The sequence below is a fragment of the Nicotiana tomentosiformis genome, chromosome 3, assembly GCF_000390325.3.
Source record: "Nicotiana tomentosiformis chromosome 3, ASM39032v3, whole genome shotgun sequence".
Classification (NCBI taxonomy): domain Eukaryota; kingdom Viridiplantae; phylum Streptophyta; class Magnoliopsida; order Solanales; family Solanaceae; genus Nicotiana; species Nicotiana tomentosiformis.
The window spans coordinates 75,153,142-75,174,969 of record NC_090814.1 but is presented as its reverse complement, the minus strand read 5'-3'; the positions used below and the strand labels follow the sequence as shown (position 1 = coordinate 75,174,969).

At 37.9% G+C, this 21,828-nt stretch overlaps 2 protein-coding genes across 2 annotated transcripts; both read right to left on the bottom strand.

Annotated features, from left to right (window-relative positions):
- Positions 1 to 11,528: 11,528 nt before the first annotated feature.
- LOC138908026 (uncharacterized) lies at positions 11,529 to 12,026 on the bottom strand. Its single transcript, XM_070198655.1, has one exon. It carries the CDS (start codon positions 12,024 to 12,026, stop codon positions 11,529 to 11,531), a length of 498 nt encoding a protein of 165 aa, XP_070054756.1.
- A 6,545-nt stretch (positions 12,027 to 18,571) lies between these two features.
- On the bottom strand, positions 18,572 to 21,596 carry LOC104111566 (protein LPA2). Its single transcript, XM_009621294.4, has 2 exons — positions 21,093 to 21,596; positions 18,572 to 18,984 (listed from the first exon to the last, which is right to left on the bottom strand). The coding sequence occupies exons 1-2, from the start codon at positions 21,496 to 21,498 to the stop codon at positions 18,839 to 18,841; spliced, it is 552 nt and encodes a 183-aa protein (XP_009619589.1). The 5' UTR covers positions 21,499 to 21,596; the 3' UTR covers positions 18,572 to 18,838.
- Between the last annotated feature and the right edge of the window lie 232 nt (positions 21,597 to 21,828).

Here is a 21,828-nt window from a genome sequence, read left to right as displayed (position 1 = left end):
ATTGCTTATTTATAGTTTGGTGTTTATTATCTAGCCTTGTTCTTGCTTTTATTTGAAGAATTAATGGTTGCAAATATTAATTCATGCCTATGTGACTTGGTCTCCACTTGAGAAAGAGAGACTTAGTCTAAGAAAACTTGGCTAACAAGAAATTGGGTCAATTGAGAGATTGATAAGCTCAATTAAAGGGTTGAACCTAGAGATAGTAAAACCCGACTTGAGCTTCTTATCAAATATTTTGTTTAATACCCATTTGGACTTGAGAAAGCTAAATTGGGCAAAATCACTCTCTGACCGAGAGGTATTGAGTGGGTACTTGAGTGTTAATAGCTATAATATACCCCGACCAATAAAATAAGCTTTAAAGTTTATAACCCATTAGGTAAGCACCTAAGTGAAGGTTATAACCCTAGGCCTTTTATATCATTTGAAAAACAACAAAAATAATTTCTTGGTTTCATTCTTTGAATCTCAATCGTAGTTTAATTTAGATTTTCAAACAAAACCAAATATTGCGGAAGTGTAAATTTAGATATACAAACTTGTGAAGCCCCAAAAAAATTTTCTAAAAAGATTAAGCCGAACTCGAGCTTAAGAGAATATTTTGTGAGACTTCGAAGTGCTTGTGAACCCACACGAGGGTAATAGGATCATTACAATACTTAGGCATGAAGGTAAGATGGATTTAAGGTCCTCAAGTTGTATGATTAAAGGAATAGATTGGAATGATTGAGCTAAGAGGGAGGAAAGGATTCCAGCAGACCTGCGTAGCCTTCTTGCATAGCCTACGCAGGCTGCGTAGGCAAAAACAGAATGGAAGTGAGGGAGAGGACTTAGGCTGCATAGGCTACATAGGACTGCATAGCCAATCTGCGTAGGCTACGCAGGCAAGCTGCGTAGGCTACACAATTTGCCTATGTAGGCTATTTTCTATTAAAAAAATAGGGGGATTCGGGGGAGAGAGAGAAATTTTATTTTTGGCTAAGTTTTGGGTTCTAGAGAGAAGGTGGAGCATCCCCAACCCAAATATACATCAAAGGTGAGTTTTATGATATTTTTATAATGGATTAACACTAGTTAATGATAGATAGTATTAACATTTACATAGATTGAAATTCATAGGGATTCCTCTAATCTTCAAGAATCATTCAAAAGGTTTCAAGTTAGGGTTTGAGCTACAAGAGGTAAAATCCCTACCCTACACTTAAATTACATTTATGGATTAAGTATTTGAAATATATTGTGAAGGAGAAAGTACCAATTGATTGAAGAATTATGCTAGTCCTTGAAATGGGTATTGTGAGTTAGGGTTCTTGAATGGAGAAGAAGATGAATAGTGAATTTTTGAATCTTGTTAAGATGATTGGTGATCCTAGTGCTTCAATAGCTTAATCATTATTAAGTGTTGAATCGTTTAACATGTATTAGGCTAAAAGGCCAATGCTGGAAGCAACTAAGGATAAAAAGGATATATATGGGTGAATTGGGCTTGTTGAAGACTTATAGTTAACTTGTGAACCTTAAATGGGTATCGACATATATTTGGATATATTTTGATGTCTTGGGATGTCTAATGTAGACATTGGCTTGTTGGCGACGTTTGAGAGTTATAAATGAATTGAAGCGTCGTACTATTATTTTAAAGCTTGGACTTGAGGTAAGTTGATTAATACTTATTCTTCTTGAAGGATTTTCTCTAAAATCATATTTGAGTTATTACGTGAGTTTGTAAATGTGTATCCATACTTGTGGGAACAAGCAGGAAAGGATGTCACCATGTATTTGGAGTTGTATTGCATAAAGAAAGTTTTGTTGTTTTACAATTAAAAATTCTTTTTTCTAAAGATTCCATGTCAAACGATAATTGAGGAAAATGTTATAAGTTTTATTCAAACTTGAGTATTGGAAAGAATATAAAATATTTGAGTGCCGAAGAAGTATTTTTATGAAAAGTATTTCCTTTTAAAACTTAATTAATGGATAGCACTCGTTGTATCTTTGAAAGATGGATGTTAAATTGCTAAAGGCTTTAACATGAAAAAGATCATATGTTTGATTGTTTTATTCAAATGATTTAGTTTGGCCATGAGCAATGATTTGATAAAATAGATCCCTTGAGGCTAATATACTATGAATCTATTTTTGAAATATCAAATATTTTTGAAGTTACTAGTGGAGACCACTGAGATTGGTTCGAATGTTGAGTTCATTACTATAGAACTACACGTGACGGTGTAGGGACACATTCCAAGGCTAGGCCGAGGATTGTGGGATAGAGTCCCCCATTGAGAGTGCAAATGATCATTACTTAAAGTAATGAGGTTAATTCGACTTGTACGGCACTACGGGAAGTCGCCCAGACAAGTAGAGTCAAATACTTGTTGCTAAGTCGATCACATAGTAGTTGTTTATTATGTCGGTGTCGGTATGGTACTCCCGGTGAAAAGGTAAAAGCTAATTTTGTTATATTTAGGCCTAAGGAGCCAAAAGTGATTTCAATGACTTAATGAAGTTGAAATAATTTTACATGATTTTATTAGAATCATGGGTTAGTATAAATATTTTAAAAGTTTATATCATGATTTATATTTTTCTAGTCTTTTCATTTAAAATGATAAAGAGCATGAATTGATATAATTGTTCTCATTTTATATCAATGTTGGTTGCATTATTTTTGTAAAGCCTTGTCCTAGAAACTTGAGTTAGAGAGAGTCTATGACACTTATTGAGTACCGCTGTGGTGTACTCAGCCCTCAGGGGCCCCTCTTCAGGGTCCCACTTACTTTACATGTTTTAAGGATGAGACGTGGTACATGACGAGCTGATGGGGCAATAGGAAGACTCTCTTTCCGAAGCATAAAGCAAGGCATCACTTCTATTCCGTGGTAGTCTTCATGTTGATCTTACTTACTTTTGGTTGGGTCTGTCCCAAGTATTTATTTCATCATTGTGTCTTAGAGATTCCATAGACAGTTGTTATTCTTTTTTTTTTTGAGTTGTAATCGAGAGTTATTCGTATGTCATGCATGAAAGAAATATTGTTATTCTTTTGTATTTTTTTCAATTATTGAAAAATAATGGATTTAAAGACTTTGTTTCATGTATGGTTTTTAATCATTTAAAATGATTGTGTTTTCAAAAATACTTTCACATGTATTTATTTTGTATATAGATGGACATTCTTGTACGGTTTGGTTCGCTCGGGTTGGATAGTGTGACGGGTGCCGGTCACGTGATTTTGGATCGTGACAAACTTGGTATTAGAGTATTAGGTTCTAATTCGAGTCCTAGGAAGTCTATGAAATCGTGTCTAGTAGAGTTTTCCTTATTGGTGTACCACACCCATAACGGGAAGGCTACATGGACATTGTAGAATTGTCTCATTCCTTTCTTCTCACTCTAGATCATGCGTTAAAGCTTAAAGTGAGGATAAAATCATGTGTATGTATTGACATCTTGGCGGGGTTTACGAAGGAGAGTGCTGGGCATAATGCTTGAGATTTAAGTATCAACACTAGCTACTAGATGAGCTACCAAGAAAGAGTCGGTGCCTTTGTATATGAATATGTGGGAAAAGATAAGAAATGAAATAAAATGGATTCAAATCGAATGATGCAATAACGAATCATATGTTTTTTTTTGTCAAGAGCTAATAACTGCTTAAAGGAATATAAGACGGTAATCGCGTTGACCATTGTCGTGATACATCGAAAATTGCAGGAAGTTTGTGCTACCAAAAAGAATAATCACATCTTAAGAGGGCATTACCCTAGTGGCCTGGTATATGTTTGGGACTGCTCGGAAAAAAGGACATGAATATAATATGTCAGCTACCAGTTCTGAAAGACAAGTTGAACAAGGAGAGGTAAAGTTCAATCGAGTGAATATGATAGTTTCAAGTTGACTAAAAAAGTTCGAGTCCCGAGATTGTTATAGATAGATACTGAAAGTTGATGTGGGCCAGATGGACACTTAGTATGACAAGTTGTAGTCATTATCATGTCATATGAGCTAACAACGACATATCTAGAGTATCAAGCGCATTTCTGAGTGATCAAGGCATTATGAAGGGCATTAATTGTTAATAATAAATATTGATATACATTGCAATGATATAAAGACACTAGAATGGATAAGTAGATGACATGTCAAGGTACGAAGTGTATAAAAGGCATGACCTCAGAGGTTAAAGGGGTAAGATAGATTATTTATAAGGCAAGTTTTCATGAAAGGACGATATTAAACTTGTATAGACGGGGTATGTCTCAGTGGTGTTGATAAATTTGTGAAAGGTAAAGTTTTGAGATTTTACTCCAAAAAGCTTTATATGGGCCAATGGAGCAGATTAGTATGGATTGATTAAAACTCTCACATTGTAAAGGGGTTGAATGTGTTGAATGAAGTACGAGGCTAGGTAATACTTTTGAGAAGTTGTAAAATATTACATGAACGAATTAAGGCTAAAGAGCTGGAGAACGGTAATATTATACTTCGAAAGTTGACGAATTGTAAGTGTTTCAAATATATGCATTGATGTCTCATGCATCATAAATATATTGTGTGGACATGAGGCTAGGGATATCCTATTAGATATGGAGGATCTCATTGTGTAAACACATGTTAAAATTCATGGGTAATAAGGGTATGATCGAAAAGGAAAAAGAGAAAAAACATACGTACGGAGATGTGGTTTGAAAGTCTATATGGCATGTAAAGATAGGTTGTGATTTGCTTGCTATAATTGCGGGAAAAAAGGAGTTATTATAAAAAGTTGCATAAAGATATGATATACGAATTCATGTGAAGCATTCGTACTTGTTCAAAATGGTTGAGCTTCGGCTTAGAGCTTAATGAAGCCGTGCTTGTTAATGACATATTCGGACATGGACTCAGAATCATAAGGAAATTGTACTTGTAGAAATATATATGTGAATATATACTCATGAATAACACAACAGAGTTGTACTCCAAATGCGTATCTCAGCTAAGATCAATGAGTGTGCACATTAGTAAAGTTATGAGGTCTGTACAGATACAGAAAGAGAAATATGTTAATCATGATATTGTAGTAAGGGTGGAGAATGATTATACTTAGCGACATGAGTTGTGGGTTGAAAGTGTCGTGGTATTTAAGAAGGTAAAGGAACCAAGAGAGCTATGATGAGTGTAGAGATTCAACCATATCACCGGAATCAAAAGATAACACGAATATGATAATCATGAGATCTGAGTCAAACTCAGTCGGAAGTGGAGACTATGAGAAGAGATTCGATTGGGAAATAAATGATCCTTAACATTAGGGTAGATACGTAAGTATACCAGGCAAGTATACTTATGGTTTAAAGACTTTGTAAAGTCCATGGAAGAAACGTAAAAGCTTGTGAAAGGACTCACTCTTAAGTGGGGGAGAGCCACACATATAATTTCACCTTAAGGTGATGGGTGAAGGAAAGAGAGATCTTACCTGCCGGAAACGGAAAAGACAAGTTGAATTTATCAAATATATTCCAAGAGCAGACAAAGTATAAGAGCAATAAAGTAGGTTGTACTGGAGCTACAAGTTTATTGTAAATAAAAGAGGTACAATATTTTTATTGTGGAAATTAAAGAGGTAGATTATTATTGTTCGAACAAGTTGCCAATGAAAAATCAAATGGTTCAAATAAGTCTTAGAAGTTCGGGTTGGGTATAAACCGACTTGAATACTTGAATACCAGTTTTTAAAAAAGGGGGTGAATAAAATTGAAAATGTTATTGCACAAAAGTAGCTGGAGGGAATAGAGAAATATTTTTTCGAGTATATTCCTAAACATGAAGTGGGCTGTGTAAGTTGAGACATGATGCCCAAGTGACTTCAGTATGTCGGAAGGGAGAGATAATCCTTAAGAAGTATCATATTGAAGGCCAAGTGTCGAAGGCCTACAGGTAGTGGTATTACTATGATGAATAAAAAGAAATCCTACCGAATGGAACCACAAATGTCGATATTAAGAAATCGATGGCTGGTGTGTGTGTCACAAACTTAGTAATAGTGGGGAATGAATATTTTCTATGAAGAGGGCATATTAGCTATGATGATTAACAAGTTGAGAATTGAAGAAATCCTGGCTGTGATTTCCGTAAAGCGGCAAACAAGGTAAGACAATGTCCTGCTTGATTTTTGAAGGGATAAAGTAATGTTCTAAATGAATGCAGATGAACTTAAGTCTCAAGAGTTTCGAATGGATGAATGACATCATGAATAATATCCGAATGAAGGAGTTACATAATTTTGAAATCTTTTCCGCAAGAAAGTTGATAAATGGGATCCTAACCCAAAAAGAAAAAACTCCTTAAGGGTGAATTTAGTCAAAAAGTTTGAAAATGGAAGACGAATTATGTAAGGTTAATTTAAGCCTTATGGTGAAACTTTGGTTCTAAGAGAACTATAAAAGATGTAGGAATGAAAATAAATACATGGCGTCTCAAGTGTAAAGTTGTTATTCGGACGGACTTCACCAAGAACATGGTTTAAGAAATATGATGTAATATTCATAAATGAAATTGTTAATGAAAAGTGTTGCAAGCCTCAGATGGAAGCGCCTGTTTTTTTCAAGGTTGCGTATGGTTTCTAAAAAGAGAGAAGGTGTGCACATGAGTTTACTTTGCTACCAGAACTACCGTTAGTGGATTTGATATTATAATTGCCTAACTACGAGAGTATACGTACGATGAGTCACGTGTGATTCATATGGTGAATGAGATAACCTTAAAGGTAATGCTATTCTCTATTCTTGGTAGCATGTTTGGATATAAATAGTTATGGTTCGATTTACAAGGAAGGATCAATTTAGATTCTTGTTATGCGAGTTCGTAGTTAGGAATTAAAATTATTGCTTCAGCTAAAGTAAATTAGTGTAATCATGACTTCGAGGAGGTCACTTGGGTGATCTAGGAGAATATGAAAAATTGGATATCCACACTTGTTTGGAACTACATTTACGATTACGTCTTAAAATCTTCAAATTTGGTGAATATCGTATTTTGACTCCATGGAGCGAGTAAGTAATTTATTTATCTTGATTATAAGTTGAGGGTTGCACATATTATTAGTGTTGTTGATTCAGTTATTGCCTATGATGGCTAGATTTGACTCATTATAATAGAATTTATTATTGTGATGCCGAAAGTGGCTATGCAGTTATGATTCAGGCACATGAGGTCGATGTTATATTGTTGATATTGCTATGATGTGTAGAGCAGCATTGGATTCTTTATTTGTATCCATGTGGCTCGCTAGCAAGTGAAAAAAATTTAGATAGGTCTAAAAACAAAGGAAGCTCTGCCGAAATTTTTGAGAATTCGGAGAATTAGTCAAAAGGGATGAGTAATAATGAGGTCATTTGGTGCAATGGTCAAATAGGGATTGTGATTGGATATTTGAACTTGATTTCGTCTTCACCATGACATTCGAGGATGAATGGTTCTAAAAGGGGGAGATTGTGAAGCCCTAGAAAAGTTTTCTAACAAGATTAGGCCGAACTCGAGCTTAAGAGAATATTTTGTGAGACCTCAAAGTGCTTGCGAACCCACACGAGGGTAATAGGATCATTACAATACTTAGGCATGAAGTTAAGATGGATTTAAGGTCCTCAAGTTGTATGATTAAAGGCATAGATTGGAATGATTGAGCTAAGAGAGAGGAAAGGATTCTAGCCTTCTTGCGTAGCCTACGCAGGCTGCGTAGGCAAAAACAGAATGGAAGTGAGGGGGAGGACTTAAGCTGCGTAGGCTACACAGGCCTGCGTAGCCAATCTGCGTAGGCTACGCAGGCAAGCTGCATAGGCTACGCAATTTGCCTACACAGGCTATTTTCTATAAAAATAGAGGGATTCGGGGAGAGAGAAAAGAAATTTCATTTTTGGCTAAGTTTTGGGTTCTAGAGAGAAGGTGGAGCATCCCAAACCTAAATACACATCAAAGGTGAGTTTTATGATATTTTTATAATGGATTAACACTTGTTAATGATAGTATTAACATCTACATAGATTGAAATCCATAGGGTATCCTCTAATCTTCAAGAATTATTCAAAAAGGTTCAAGTTAGGATTTGAGCTACAAGAGGTAAAATCCCTACCCTACACTTAAATACATCTATAGATTAAGTATTTGGAATGTATTATGAAGTAGAAAGTACCAATTGGTTGAAGAATTATGCTAGTCCTTGAAATGAGTATTGTGAGTTAGAGGTCTTTAATGGAAAAGAAGATGAATAGTGAATTTTTGAATCTTGTTAAGATGATTGGTGATCCTAGTGCTTCAATAGCTTAATCATGATTAAGTGTTGAATCGTATAACGTGTATTAGGCTTAAAGGCCAATACGGTTTGGTTAGATGGACATTCTTGTACAGTTTGGTTCGCCCGGGTTGAATTCGACCCCGACTCTTGTTGGGTATTACTATTGCATCGACCGTTTTCATAACCTCAAAGAGAGGAGTGAAATTGGACGAGATCAACGGGTAACGTAGTTAGGCAATCTATTAAAAATGTAAAATTGACTAACAATAAGGTCGAATATGAGGCCATGATTGCAGGTCTCGAATTGGCTAAAAGCTTGGGGGCCGAAGTGATCGAAGCTAAATGTGATTCTCTCCTCGTGGTAAATCAAGTCAATGGGACATTCGAAGTGAAAGAGGAATGAATGCGAAGATACTTAGATAAACTACAGGTAACGCTACATCGATTCAAAGAATTGACCCTACAACACGTGCCCCGGGATCAAAATGGCGAAGCCGATGCTATGGCTAACTTGGGGTCACCGATGGATGACGATGAATTTAGCTCGGGAATGGTCGTACAACTCATGAAATTAGTAGCAGAAGAAGGCAATGGCGAGATAAACTCAACGAGTTTAACTTGGGACTGGAGAAACAAGTATATAGACTATTTGAAAACTGGGAGGTTGCCCTCGGATCCCAAGGAATCAAGAGCTCTACGCACGAAGGCAGCCAGGTTTAGCCTGTCCGAAGATACTCTGTTTAGAAGAACGGTCGATGGCCCACTCGCCATATGCTTGGGGTCGAGAGACACCGAATATGTTTTGAGTAAAGTTCGCGAGGGCACCTGCGGAAATCATTCGGGAGCGGAATCGTTGGTTCGAAAGATAATCAGAGCCCGCAATTACTGGATCGACATAGAGAAAGATGAGAAGGATTTTGTGCGAAAATACGACAGCTGTTAGAGGCATGCACCGATGATCCACCAACCTGGGGAGTTGCTACATTCGATCTTGTTGCCTTGGCCGTTCATAAAATGGGGAATGAACATCGTCGGTCCCTAGCCAGGGGCACCCGGTAAGGCTCAATTTATATTATTTATGACTGACTATTTCTCTAAATGGGTCGAAGCTCATGCATTTGAGAAGGTCAGGGAAAAGAAGTCATCGACTTCATTTGGGACCACATAATATGTCGGTTCGGTATACCGACCGAGAGTGTGTGTGATAACGGGAAGCAGTTCATCGGCAGCAAGGTAAGCAAATTTTTCGAGGACCATAAGATCAAAAAGATCTCGTCAGCACCCTACCACACTAGTGGGAACGGACAGGTAGAGTCGACGAACAAAATAATCCTTCAAAACCTTAAGAAAAGGTTGATAGATTCCAAAGGAAAATGGAAGGAAATCCTGCCCGAAGTCTTGTGGGCATATCGCACGACCTCAAAATCCAGTACTGTGGCCACCCTATTTTCGTTGGTCTACGGTGCCGAAGCACTAATACCGATCGAGGTGGGAGAACCGAGCCTCAAGTTGCGATATGAAACTGAAGAATCAAAGGGAGAGGCCATGAGCACAAGCCTAGAACTACTGGATGAGAGGCGCGATGCCGCTCTAGTCTGGTTGACCGCCCAAAAGCAGCGGATAGAAAGATATTACAACCGGAGAGCCAACCTCCGACACTTCAACATCGGGGACTTGATGTTAAGAAGAGTAACACAGAACACCCGGAACCCGAATGAAGGGAAGCTAGGATCGAACTGGGAAGGTCCGTATCAAGTCATCGGGATTAACGGTAAAGGTTCGTATAAACTCAAAATGGGAAAAGGCGCACAGCTACCAAATAACTGGAACGTAACCCACATAAAATGATACTACTGCTAAGGTACGCCATCATTCATATTATTTTATTTATTTTATTACAATTTGGGCTAACACTTGCAGGTAACAACCAAAGGAGAATGTAGCAAATTAGGCCTGAAAGCACACGTTGCACTCTTTTTTTCTTAAATCGGTTTTGTCCCAAATGGGTTTTCCGACAAGGTTTTTAACGAGGCAACAATAAACCGTGCTAACTTAGAGTCGAAGACCGGTTTTAAATCAGAGGCAATGGTCGCATCAACAGTATCCAAGCCCACTCAAAGATCGACCTCGAATACTGGGGGCTATAACCCTCGGTTCGGGATTTTTCGCAAGGAAGTAAACTCTATGCTCGAACAGCCTAGGCTCGGTGGTTAAGATTTATTGTAAGGGCCAAACGGCCAAATAAATTGTGCCCGCTTAGGTCACCTCAGCCATAATACGAGCTTCTACATACTTACAATCTTGTACGTTACACATAGAAATGAAAGAAAGTCTCTACCTTGCTAACAAACTTTTTTTCTTCTTAAAAGTATCAAGCTTAAGGCTATTCCTACCCAGGAACTATCAAGACCAAGGGCCACCCTTATTCGAGCCCAAAGGGCTACCCCCACTCGGGGACTGCTGTCCGCGATAAGTTCGGGAGGCTTTGGTTATCAAAACTTGGAGGCACAAGACTTAGTAGGCAGTGCCCAAACCTAAAAGGCTACGGTCACCCTAAAAATTATTCAGAGATGTCCAAAGCCCGTAATCAAAACATAAGACCTTCAATAAAATTTCAAACCTGTTCAAAGGTTACCCTTGATAAAGAGATAGTCTAAAAACATTTAAACAATTATCTTAGAGAAATCTTCTGGTCACTCCGAGCCTCCATAAGTTTCAAGAAAAACTTGCATCGGGGACAAGTCTTGGTCGGACCTCCGAAAAATGACTTATTACTACGTTTGATTCTGTGCTAAGGCATTTGAAATCTTTGCAATTGTAAAAAGGATGCTAAAGATAATAGACTTGAAAATTGCCATAGGGAAAAAACTTTATATACATTCCGGAATGTCTTTACAAAGGTTAATGCAACAAAATAAATGAACAAGATACAAAAATAAAGAAAAAAAATCCTAAGGCATCTACGCCTGATCTTCACCAGAACATGCCTCATCACCAGAGTCGTCAGGGCCTTCGGGTTCTTCAGAGCCGTCGGGGCCTTCGGGTTCTTTAGAGCCCTCGGAGGTTCTTTCATCTTCAGGTTCAGCTAGCTTCTTGGCCTTGACCTAAAGTCTCTTCGCCTCCTCGATCTCGGCCGACAAGTCAAAACCTCGAGCATGGATCTCTTTAAGGGTCTCCCTCCGGGATAGCTGCCTCATGTACTCAACAGTAGTCTTCAGGCGAGCCTCGGCTGCTCGACATCGGCCCTATATTAGGCCACCATGTCTTTATCATCGACGTAGGTTGTGCGTAGCTGAGATTTTATAGCTTCACATTCTTTACCGAGGGCGTCCTGATCTGCCAGAGCCGAACTCAATTGCGACCGGAGTTCATCATTCAACTGAGATTGTTTACCGAATTTTTCTTTCGCCACCCGGAGTTGAACCTCTACCGATGCTAGCTGTGCTTGGGCAGTTTCCTTCTCCGAAACCAGCTGGTCCATTTTGCTCTTCCGACCATCGGCCATGGCTTGAACCTCATTCATTTCAGCTTGAAATTGGTCGATCCGATCAATCTTCTTCTGAACCTGCGAGGGTTGGTCGTTAGTCGCCATGGCTAAGTCTTCATTGCTAACTTCAAAAATCTTTACCTTTTTGACCAGATCGGCATGTTCCCGCCTCAGGTTCGAAGCGTCCCTTTGAGACTCATCTAGCCCGGCCTGAAGGTCCTTGATGGCCCCTTCGTGTTGCTCACTGAGAAGATGATACATATCTCTTTTCTCGGCAAGCTCCTTGACCTCAAACTCAAGCTGGTTAACCTCAGCTCGGTAGCAAAGAAAACTTTCGTGATGAAGTACCGAGGCATGCAAAAGGTTAAAAGAAGAAAATATGAGAAATATCAAAAACTAAGTCAAAGTTCAAAAAGCATAATGGTGCCTTACCCGATTCAGCGCCTGCTACGCTTTGTTCAATAGGCACGACACGTCCACCTCATTCATGTTATCCTGATCTTCTTTAGTTACCAGGCATCAGAGGTAGCTCGCTACTCCCAGGGACGCAGAAAGAAACGGGGCATCCTACGGGACAGTGATGATTACCGATCTCTTACGGCCGGGATCCACACTCGGGGATGGGAACTGGTTGATTAACTTTTGGGCTCGAGTTTAGCCAGCCGACCTCTGAAGACGGATCCTTTCTCGGCACTTCCAGGTCACCCAACACAGAAAAGTCTTCCAAGGCGTACAAGTCCACCTCGTCGAAAAAAGAACAAAGGGGATTGTCCATGCCATGAGCCCCTTCGTTAGATTTCTCCTTCCTCGCTTGGGCCTCTTCGAGCATAGACTCGGTGTAGGAGGGCGTCCCCGAGATCTCAATTATGCCAGGGACTTCTACAGAGCCGGCATCCTAGGAAGTTTTACCTCGGGGATCCGCGTCGGCTTTTTGAGTTGGAGGGGGTTGGTCTTGTGAGTCTCCCCCTCGGATACATCCCAATCCCCCGGGATATGTGGCCCTACCATGAGTTACGAAGACACATTCATCCTCTGGCTCACCCCTAAGCCGAAGGAGGGAGTCAGAGGCATGTACATGGGAACTGGTGTCCCTCCTGGGCTTGCAGAGCACACGCTTCTTAGGTTTCTTTGCCTCGGAGCTAGGGAAGCCAGAGGGTTTTCTTTTCCTCTTCTTTTTTCCCTCCGTGGAAGCAACAGAGGGATCAACGGGCGGGGGCACATTTTCGTCCCCTTCCAAAGGCCTAAGTTTGGTGGTCTTAGAAAAACATACAATGATGAAGAAGAGGGGTTAGTATAATATAAAGCGGAGACGTAATGTTGGCTATTCAGAAAGAGACCTTACGATGAGAACGGGCTTCCCATCGGCCCTTTGAGAGTACGCGCCATGTGCGCTCGAAGTAGGACATTTGAGTACAGATTCCCTCGATCCACTCCTTTAACCGGGGGACCGCATTCGGAACCCGGGAAACAGCTGCAAAGCCACAAACATAAATGAGAAGATCAAAATAAAAGAAGAAGAAATTTTGCTGAAGGAGTTACACTTACGAGACGCATTACATTTCTAAGGGAATGACATATATTCTGGGGGATCAAATCCTCGGTCTTCACTCGAACGAAGCGTCCCTACCAACCACGGTCTCGATTTTCATCGATACTGGAGAAAGGGGCCTTGCTGCCCAACATGTGAGCTTGATCAGTCCCCCTCGGAACATCCGGGGACTATATAATCGAAGCAAGTGGTCAATCTCGAACCAACAAGATTCGGTCTTGTTCACAAAGTAATGGAGAAGGGTCACGATCCTCCACATTGACGGATAGATTTTCCTGAGGCACACTTCGTACCTCTTGCAAAAATCTAGGACGATCGGGTCTACCGGACCTAACATGAATGGATAAGTATAAACACTTAAGTACCCCTCCACATGGGTAGTAACGCCATCCTCGGGCCCCGGGACTACTACGTCTTTGCCTTCCCAATCGCAGTCCTTACGGACTATGGGAAGAACTTCCTCGGTCATAGAAGGTATATACCTCGAGACCCCTTCACCCAAGTCTTGTTTGAGCGAAGGCTTCTCTACCTTGAAGTCGTCTGCAATTGAGCAGCCCCCGAGGATAAACGACGACAAAGGAGGCTCGGGGCCGGTTCCTTAGCAGCCACAATAGGGGAAGATGTTTTGAGGGCCACCACCTCGGGGTGACCGCTTCAGTACCACTTGTCGATTGAGAAGATGAAGAGGCAACCTATTGAGGAACGGTTTTCGATATTTTTGCCATTGTCATCTGGGAGAGAGTTTGAAAATTTGAGATATAAACACGACGTTTTGGAGAAATAGGTTTTGAATATGAAGAACATGGTCTGAAGATTCGAAGGAATTTTGGGTAGATATTTGGAGATTGCTATGAAGATTGAAGAACATGGATGAAGATTTAAAGAAGGTTCTGATAATAGTTGATGGCTCGAAGATAGTGGTTTTGATAGAAAAGTAGAAAAAGGACAAAGGAGGGAGGATTTTATAGAGAAACAGCCGACGCTTCACATTCGGAGGCAACTTGCCGGTGAGAGGCACGTGTCCGAAGTCAGAACAACACGACTGATGGGACGTTTCGGCTCCCCGTCGTAACTTACGAAGGAAGGAACTGGAGTCATCTGTCATCTCCCATCGTTTCGGCTAGCCTACTCTCTGAGAAACGATGGGACTATCTGTATACAGGTAAAATCAAGCCCGCTGCATGACTTGACTTCCAAGTGAGCCAAGCGGAGCAGGAACGTGACCATAATGAATCGGAGCCAGAACGAAGAACCCCTTGTATAAGGGCTCGGGCAAACACCTGCCCTCGGGGATATCGGGGTCATATCATCGAGGTCTGATTTAAGGATTGAAACTTCGGAAAGCATTACCAAGTAACTGCATACGACTAACAAAGGGCCGTGATATCCGTACCTAACCGGATATCACGGCGTGAATCTCGGCTCGTATCAGCGATAAATCAGTGATCGTCGAAACGGAAGATCTTTACCTTTTTTAGAATTGTACTTTAGGTAAAACTCACCTACTATATAAAGTGGAAAGCTTATTATTCATGGAGGACATTGTAACACGCATATCAAGGCAATATACTCTTATTTTCTCTGTTATTCAAAGTTCTTACTTTTGTTCATCAGTTCTTCAGTAGTTTGAGTCCGGGTTCGAAGGCAAGCACTTCACTAAGACATTACTAAAGTCCGGGATCACTCTCCTTAACTGATTTGACGATCTATTACGTCCTTTATCTGTTCAATCTAACACAATTTAATATTTGTATTGATCCGCATATCCTTTAAACCACATATAAATCTAATTGTTATCCGTTTTCGAGGGTAAACACATATAAATTAAACTTTTTTAGCAATAGCTCCGCCCTATATCTCCACTTTGGCCTTGTGAGTAAACAAAAGTGATTGCTAATTTGTTTGCCTGGTCTCTTTCTCAGTGGAAGGCCGAATCTCAGACTCCATCATATTGTTGGCGCACAAACAAGAATTTAAAGTTTATGAGTTAAGATTGTTGGTTCAGATCTATCTGCCAGGTAGAAGAGCCGCCCGTATAATGGGTAATCTCTAGTCTACTGTGAACAAACTAATGTTAGAACGTTGGCCCCAATAATACTAGATTCAATCTAACATTCATTTGCTACCATAGACTAGAGAGAGTACTCATTCCACAAACAAAGCAAAAGCAGGGACCCTGCCAAAAAGTGGAATGCTCATTTTATTAAGACATAGTAATAATATTTTATTAAACATTTGACAAAACATGATTGTTTTGACAATATAGTAGTAGTGACTAGTGAGCAGTGACATAAGTCAATAGCAAAAAAGTACTATCGGCGCCTAAAGGGGAGCTGTTCTTTGACTTACAAGCAAGGTATCCACCTCTCTATGAGGGATAAAATAAAAGAACATGTTTCTCCAAATTGTCTCGATATTTGTAAATTAATCCTTGATTATGATTGTGTTTTCCACAATAATTGATCATCTTTGGCCTTTAAATACTTGACGGTCAAGTTACATCCAATCTACTTTGGTATATCCTCTCTATTTTATTTGTAGTTCTCATTTAGAATGGATTACAGCTAGATCAGTTTTATATGACATTTTTAGCATTTTTTTTCCAAGTTGGATACCAGTCCTTTCAGATTTTATTCTCTCTCTCTCTCCACCTGCGCACTCCAAATTTCTCTATATTCCTGCTCAATGAAGTACTTAAATCTTTTTTCTTGGCTCGAGACATAAGAATTTTGAAATTTCAGAAAAAAGTAAAAAAAAAAAAAATCAAGTAAAAATGGTATTTAAAAATTAGAATTGTGTTTGGAGTTATTTTTGAACTTTTGTGAGTAAGTGAAAGTGAAAATTTTGAAAAATAGGTTTTTGTAGTTTTTTAAATTTTCAAAAGATTCTGAAATTCAAATTTTCAAATTTCATGACCAAACATTGGTTCTAAACAAAAAACTGAAAAAAAAAATCCAAAAAAAAAGAGAAATTTCTTAAGGCCAAACGAACCCTAACTTTCTCCTTGTCAACTAAAAATATAGATAGAAAAAAAAAAAGAGAAGTTTTGTGCGAATCAAGTGTTGAAGTTTAATTAAGTTAAGATATGTGAAGTTGCTAGGAAAAGAAAACAATAACAAAAACATCAATTCCGTCTTAATCATTGACAAGTTGGAATTAGTTATATAACTTCTTACTGCTCATCTTAATTCAATACCTAATAATTAAGTATAATGAGGATTATCACAAATTAACTTATTTTACACAGACTGTCACTTACAACCTTCTTATTTTATTCAAATTTGAGACTGACAAGGTGTGCAAGCTTGTATATGAAATGAAAGGCAATAACTTTTTCTTTGATTCAGCAGCAAATTATTTTGTGGTTGGTTTGGTGAGCACAAGAAGAGAATAAGGGAAAGGACAAAGACCTTATGGACATTGATGTTAATTGATTGGCTTTAAAAGGGTAAAGGGAGGCAAAGAATGACAACAATTAGGGACCTCTTAGTCCTTTGGGATAATGTCATTGTTACTTTGTTACACTACTATCCTTTTCTTTTTCCTTTTTGTCCAGAAAAGAACAGCGACTTCTAAGCCAGTTTCCTGGATTTTATGCATCTAGTATTAGCTAATAGAATTTTAACTTTCTGAATTTTGAATTTTAAAACGACGACGTCAAGTGTTAATAACTAGAATCTAATTCAATATGTGTACATATTCAATAATTTTTCATACAAATACACTGTTGAACAAAAGCTACTGGTTTCAAGTGAACCCGTACCTGAGCTTCTACCTCTACGCCAGATCCCAATCGCTAGTGGTCCTAAAAATTTCCTCTATACAAATGAAAGTATTACTAGAATTTTGGAACTATATATGAATAAGACTCTGAATTTCCCACCATCAACATAAATTTAGTATAGATGGACATTATAATGAGTGGATGAAGTATTATGAGTGCAGGTACTGGCTGGCTGACTAATAAAGGTAGGTAGCCATCAGCAAGTTGTGGATATGAATGTGGATTTAAAATAGCTTTAAGTTGATGAATTATAAATTTATGAGATTTCTTTACCATAACATGAAAATTGATGAAGTTTCGATGGAAATTGTGAGACCAATGAATAATGTATAGTGGCAATAATGGTTGCTACCATTGCAGTAAATGAAATAAGAACCACCCCTTGAAACATGGCATTCAATTGGAAGTTGAAGTCACAATGTTGTTCAACTTTAATTACTTGCTCTAGTTCATCTATTGCTATTACTACACATTGAAAAATTAATACTCAAATAGAATTGTTACGTGTTAATTCAGAGGCTTTGATCCAAATACTATATTTATTTTAAAAAATCTATTGAATATGTATAAATTATTAATTTAAAATTCAATGATTAAAATGACTAGAATCCTGAACTTATAAATTATAAATCTTGACTTGGCCTATACTTTGAAGCAAGTTATCAAGCTTTGATTAGTAGTGCTTCTGTTCTTGGCGCAAATCTATGGCATGTCAGAAAGAATAATTCCCCATCTAAGTAAACAATTGGAATTAATAATTACTACTAGCCACTCAAAAGTTTCACCAGATATTAATAACAGTAGTTGTGACTCAAAATGGAAGCCTAACAGCCATTAAAAAGAATAGAGAAAAATCAGCAAATTTTTTGCTATTCTTTACATGAGAGTATGAGTGCTGTATCAAGCTTGCACATTGTAGAAACAAAAATGTCACATTACAGCGATTCCAGCAGCCAGCAGGAAGAGAAAAGGACCATTTGATATCAATATAAAGCTTAATAAAACAATATTTTCTCGAACTAGTATTAGTGGGTTACCAACATCAAGCACCTTAGTAATTGGCCTTTGTATAAACTCAGTTGTAGCATAAATAACATTTCAATGTTCTTACTGTGGCTGCACTATGACGTATTACTCATTATGACAAAAGTGAAGGAGAAAAACATCATATACTTTGGTCCACAAGAGACGGGAAAGGGAATGTCCAATGAGTTTCAGATCCTATTCCGTTACTGAGATTTAACTTATATATACTGACATTATAAAGAAAGTGCATTTTAAAATGTAGCATGTCAACTGATTTGTTTAATCTCACTCATTATCTGATAGCTTAAAAGTTATTTTACACCATCAGTGTCAAACCTCATTGCCACCTTCCAAATTATAATAACTCAAAGCCCAAAAGGGAAAAAATGAAGAAAGAAAGGAAGAATTGGGAAGGACAACTGAGAAACTAAACACTTTGACTTGCAATTTGGAAAAAAAGGAATACTATATGCCCTTGCAAATATGGTAGATTCCAAATGTATCTGTATGGAGTAGATACAGTATAAGAAGCTAACTTCACCAATAAATTATGATAACTTTAACAAATTGAAATGACACATTAGCCTGTGGTAGAATCCACTTCCAGAAGTATTTCTTGCAATTCCATTGTTAGAGCTTCTCACATCTGTAGCATACAAGACTGAACAACCTAACTAAAGTTACCTAAATACTCGATATAACATGCAAAAAGTATCAGTTTTCACTATTAAATTTCTCATTCTGCAGGTACTTCAACACTCCATAGGTAACTGTTCCAGCCACAAACAGGAAGACTGTTGGAGTAAAGGATGGATACAGATACTTCACAAAAAAATTGTCCCATGCCTCCGGTAAAAAGCCTAGATGCAACAGAAGAGGTAGAAAATTACCACATGGAGATATACATATCTAAAGTAATTGTTCATACATTCAGCTCTAATGTCAAACTAATTTATCAAATCCAAACATTTTTATCTATCGAGATATTTAACGCGAGAAAGATTTATGATGTGTATCATGACAACATAATTCATTTCAAACTACTTTTAGTAAGTTGTTCTGAAACTGTAATCTACTAACAATCTGTTAGTTACAAGAACAAATGTTCAACCATTGATGCAAAAGAAGCTGTGAGAAATTATGAACATAGACTGTACTAATGCTCAGTCATACTTCCTAACTTGATGTAGTCAAACATCATCATATTGTCGGAAGTGTTGGTCCGCTAAAACTAAGCCATTCTAAACCAATGCTATTAAGGAGAACTTGTAGGAAACATGAACACCAAACTCTATGCTACCTATTTCAACTGTTTTCATGTCCAACATCAAAACATATAGAGTACTAGAAGGCACTTGAGAGAGACCAACTCATACGTGTCTCCTAATTTTTATTTTCTTAACTCTGCCACCCATACCACTCCATTGGACATCATTAGAATACTAGCTTTAAATTTTTTTGTCTTTCTAGGAATTTTAATCTGACGCAAGTTGCATTTCAGAGTTTCAAGCTGGAAAAACCATGTTCTGGTCCTAATAACATTCTCCAGAATGAGTGCAGCTCACTCAGCAACTTGAGGAATGGAGACTGAATACTGCTTTATTGACCGAACACCGCTTTGCAGAGAACTGGATAAGAGAGTTGGCAATGAGCAGACCAATCATAAACAAAAAAAAATTCCAAATTGAAATTTTTAAATTTGGAACTTGGAGTGGGCCTAGCACTAGTTAAGCACAATTGATCTTGTGAATATCGTGTTACACATGTTTTAAGGTAGATCTTTCACAAGTGAAGATGGTATTATTTGAAAACTTTTTGGTATATAGAGACCTCCACTTGATTGACAAGAACACAGTGGCAAATCCTGGATAGGTCACCAAGGGGATCTTCTGTATATGTACTCTCTCGGTACTTTGGGATTTTATACCCTCAACTTTCATCAAGAGGAAAATGAGGTAATTCAGGTGTCCATTTGTGAACCAGGAGATTTACTACAAAGGCTTTGGAACATGGTCAGAACTTTTATAATTGGCTCTATTACGAAAGATTGAGCTATTAAATATTAAGAATTGTAATGCTTAGACCCTGGTAATCATGTTTTATGACTATGTGAAGTCTCATCTTTGCTTTATTTCTCAAATGTCAAGCACTTGATCACTTGTGTATGATGCATTGACAAATTAGTTTACATTGTTGACTTGTTGTTTACTGTTGCACTGGATTAACACCACCTCTGGGTTTTCTTTTGTGGAGGGGGAGACAGTTTTTGGAAGCGAGGTGTGTAGTATTTTGTAATAAAAGATCTTGGGTTGGGCAAGATGTATCTCAAGCAATTAGTAAACTGTAAGGGAAAACAACGGTGAATTTCAAAATCCTTAGGGTCCATATGCCCCCCCTTAAATCCATCGAATGTCTATTCTAACTAGATACACCCTTTGCTGAACCCTATGGAGTGGTTGTTGATGTTGGAACTTAGATAGTTTGGTCTATATACGGAAAACACTCGTTCAACGAACAAATTTCAATATATTTGTCAAATTATTTTAAATTGATGTTGTTTAACAAATATAAAGTAATTTATTTCTTATATATGCTTGTATTCAAAATTGCACTTCCCTCTATCCGTGCCTTAAGCATGTCTGGAACTAATTTTTCACAACTATAGTGTCTTATTAAAGGTCAAATCTCAAAATATACTTTATTAGTAGTAATATGTTTATACACAGGAACGGATTGTTCATCATATAATGAGGAGATTTCATCTAAATTATAGTGTAATTGAGGGAATATAATCCTAATTCAATACATTTCAAGCATAGCGACAATTAATCAGATAATCACTCACTTACTAGAAGAAATGAAGCTACTTAATTGTACTGCAATTGGAATGAAGTTAAAAGGGAAAAATTAGAAAATAGAATTGAAGGGTGAATTTGAGATAAAATGAAGGATGGGGCTATAAGTTTACCTGAGGCAGCAAGAAGGATACCCTCCACAAGAATAATAGCACCAAGTCCTAACCAAGCAAGAAGAAAAGCACTCTCATTTTTCTGAAATTCCTTCGATCCACCAGATTCCTCCGGTTGAGTAGCAAACCTAGGCTTTTGAATGGGTTCTCTTCGAATAACTGAAGCCCTTTCTCCTTTTCCCTTTTGTTGTTTCTTCTTGGATGATGTTACCGAAGAGCCAAAACCTAAGGAACTAGAGCTCGCCTTTTTCGGAGGTGGAACCACCGTAGATGATGACGTGTCCTCTGTAGATTTATCAGAAGAAGGGTCCTGGAATTTGATTGAGAAATTTCTGAGGGTGGGATGGGAATGGTGAAGAAGATGAGGTTTCTTAGTATGTGGTGAGTAGTTCAGTAGTAGCGCCATTTTCAGTTTAGTTTGTTAAAGTGGTTCCTTTTCTATTCTTCTTTCTTTGTAACCCCGGTGGTCTAATTATGTACGAATAATATTTGCCCCTTCCTTACAAAAAAAAAAAATATACAATAATACCTATTTGTTGGTAATTACACGATAAGGATATGAGTGAAAAAGTTTTTTTGTGATTTTTGAGTTTTCAAGCTAAATCTTTTACAATGTTTTTTCAAGTTATGTTTTGTTTTTGCCATTTACTATAGAATCTAGATGGGAGTCATTTCTTTTTTCGGAAAAGCAATAATTCCATTACTTAATACAAGATCTGGAATTTGCTTAATCGAA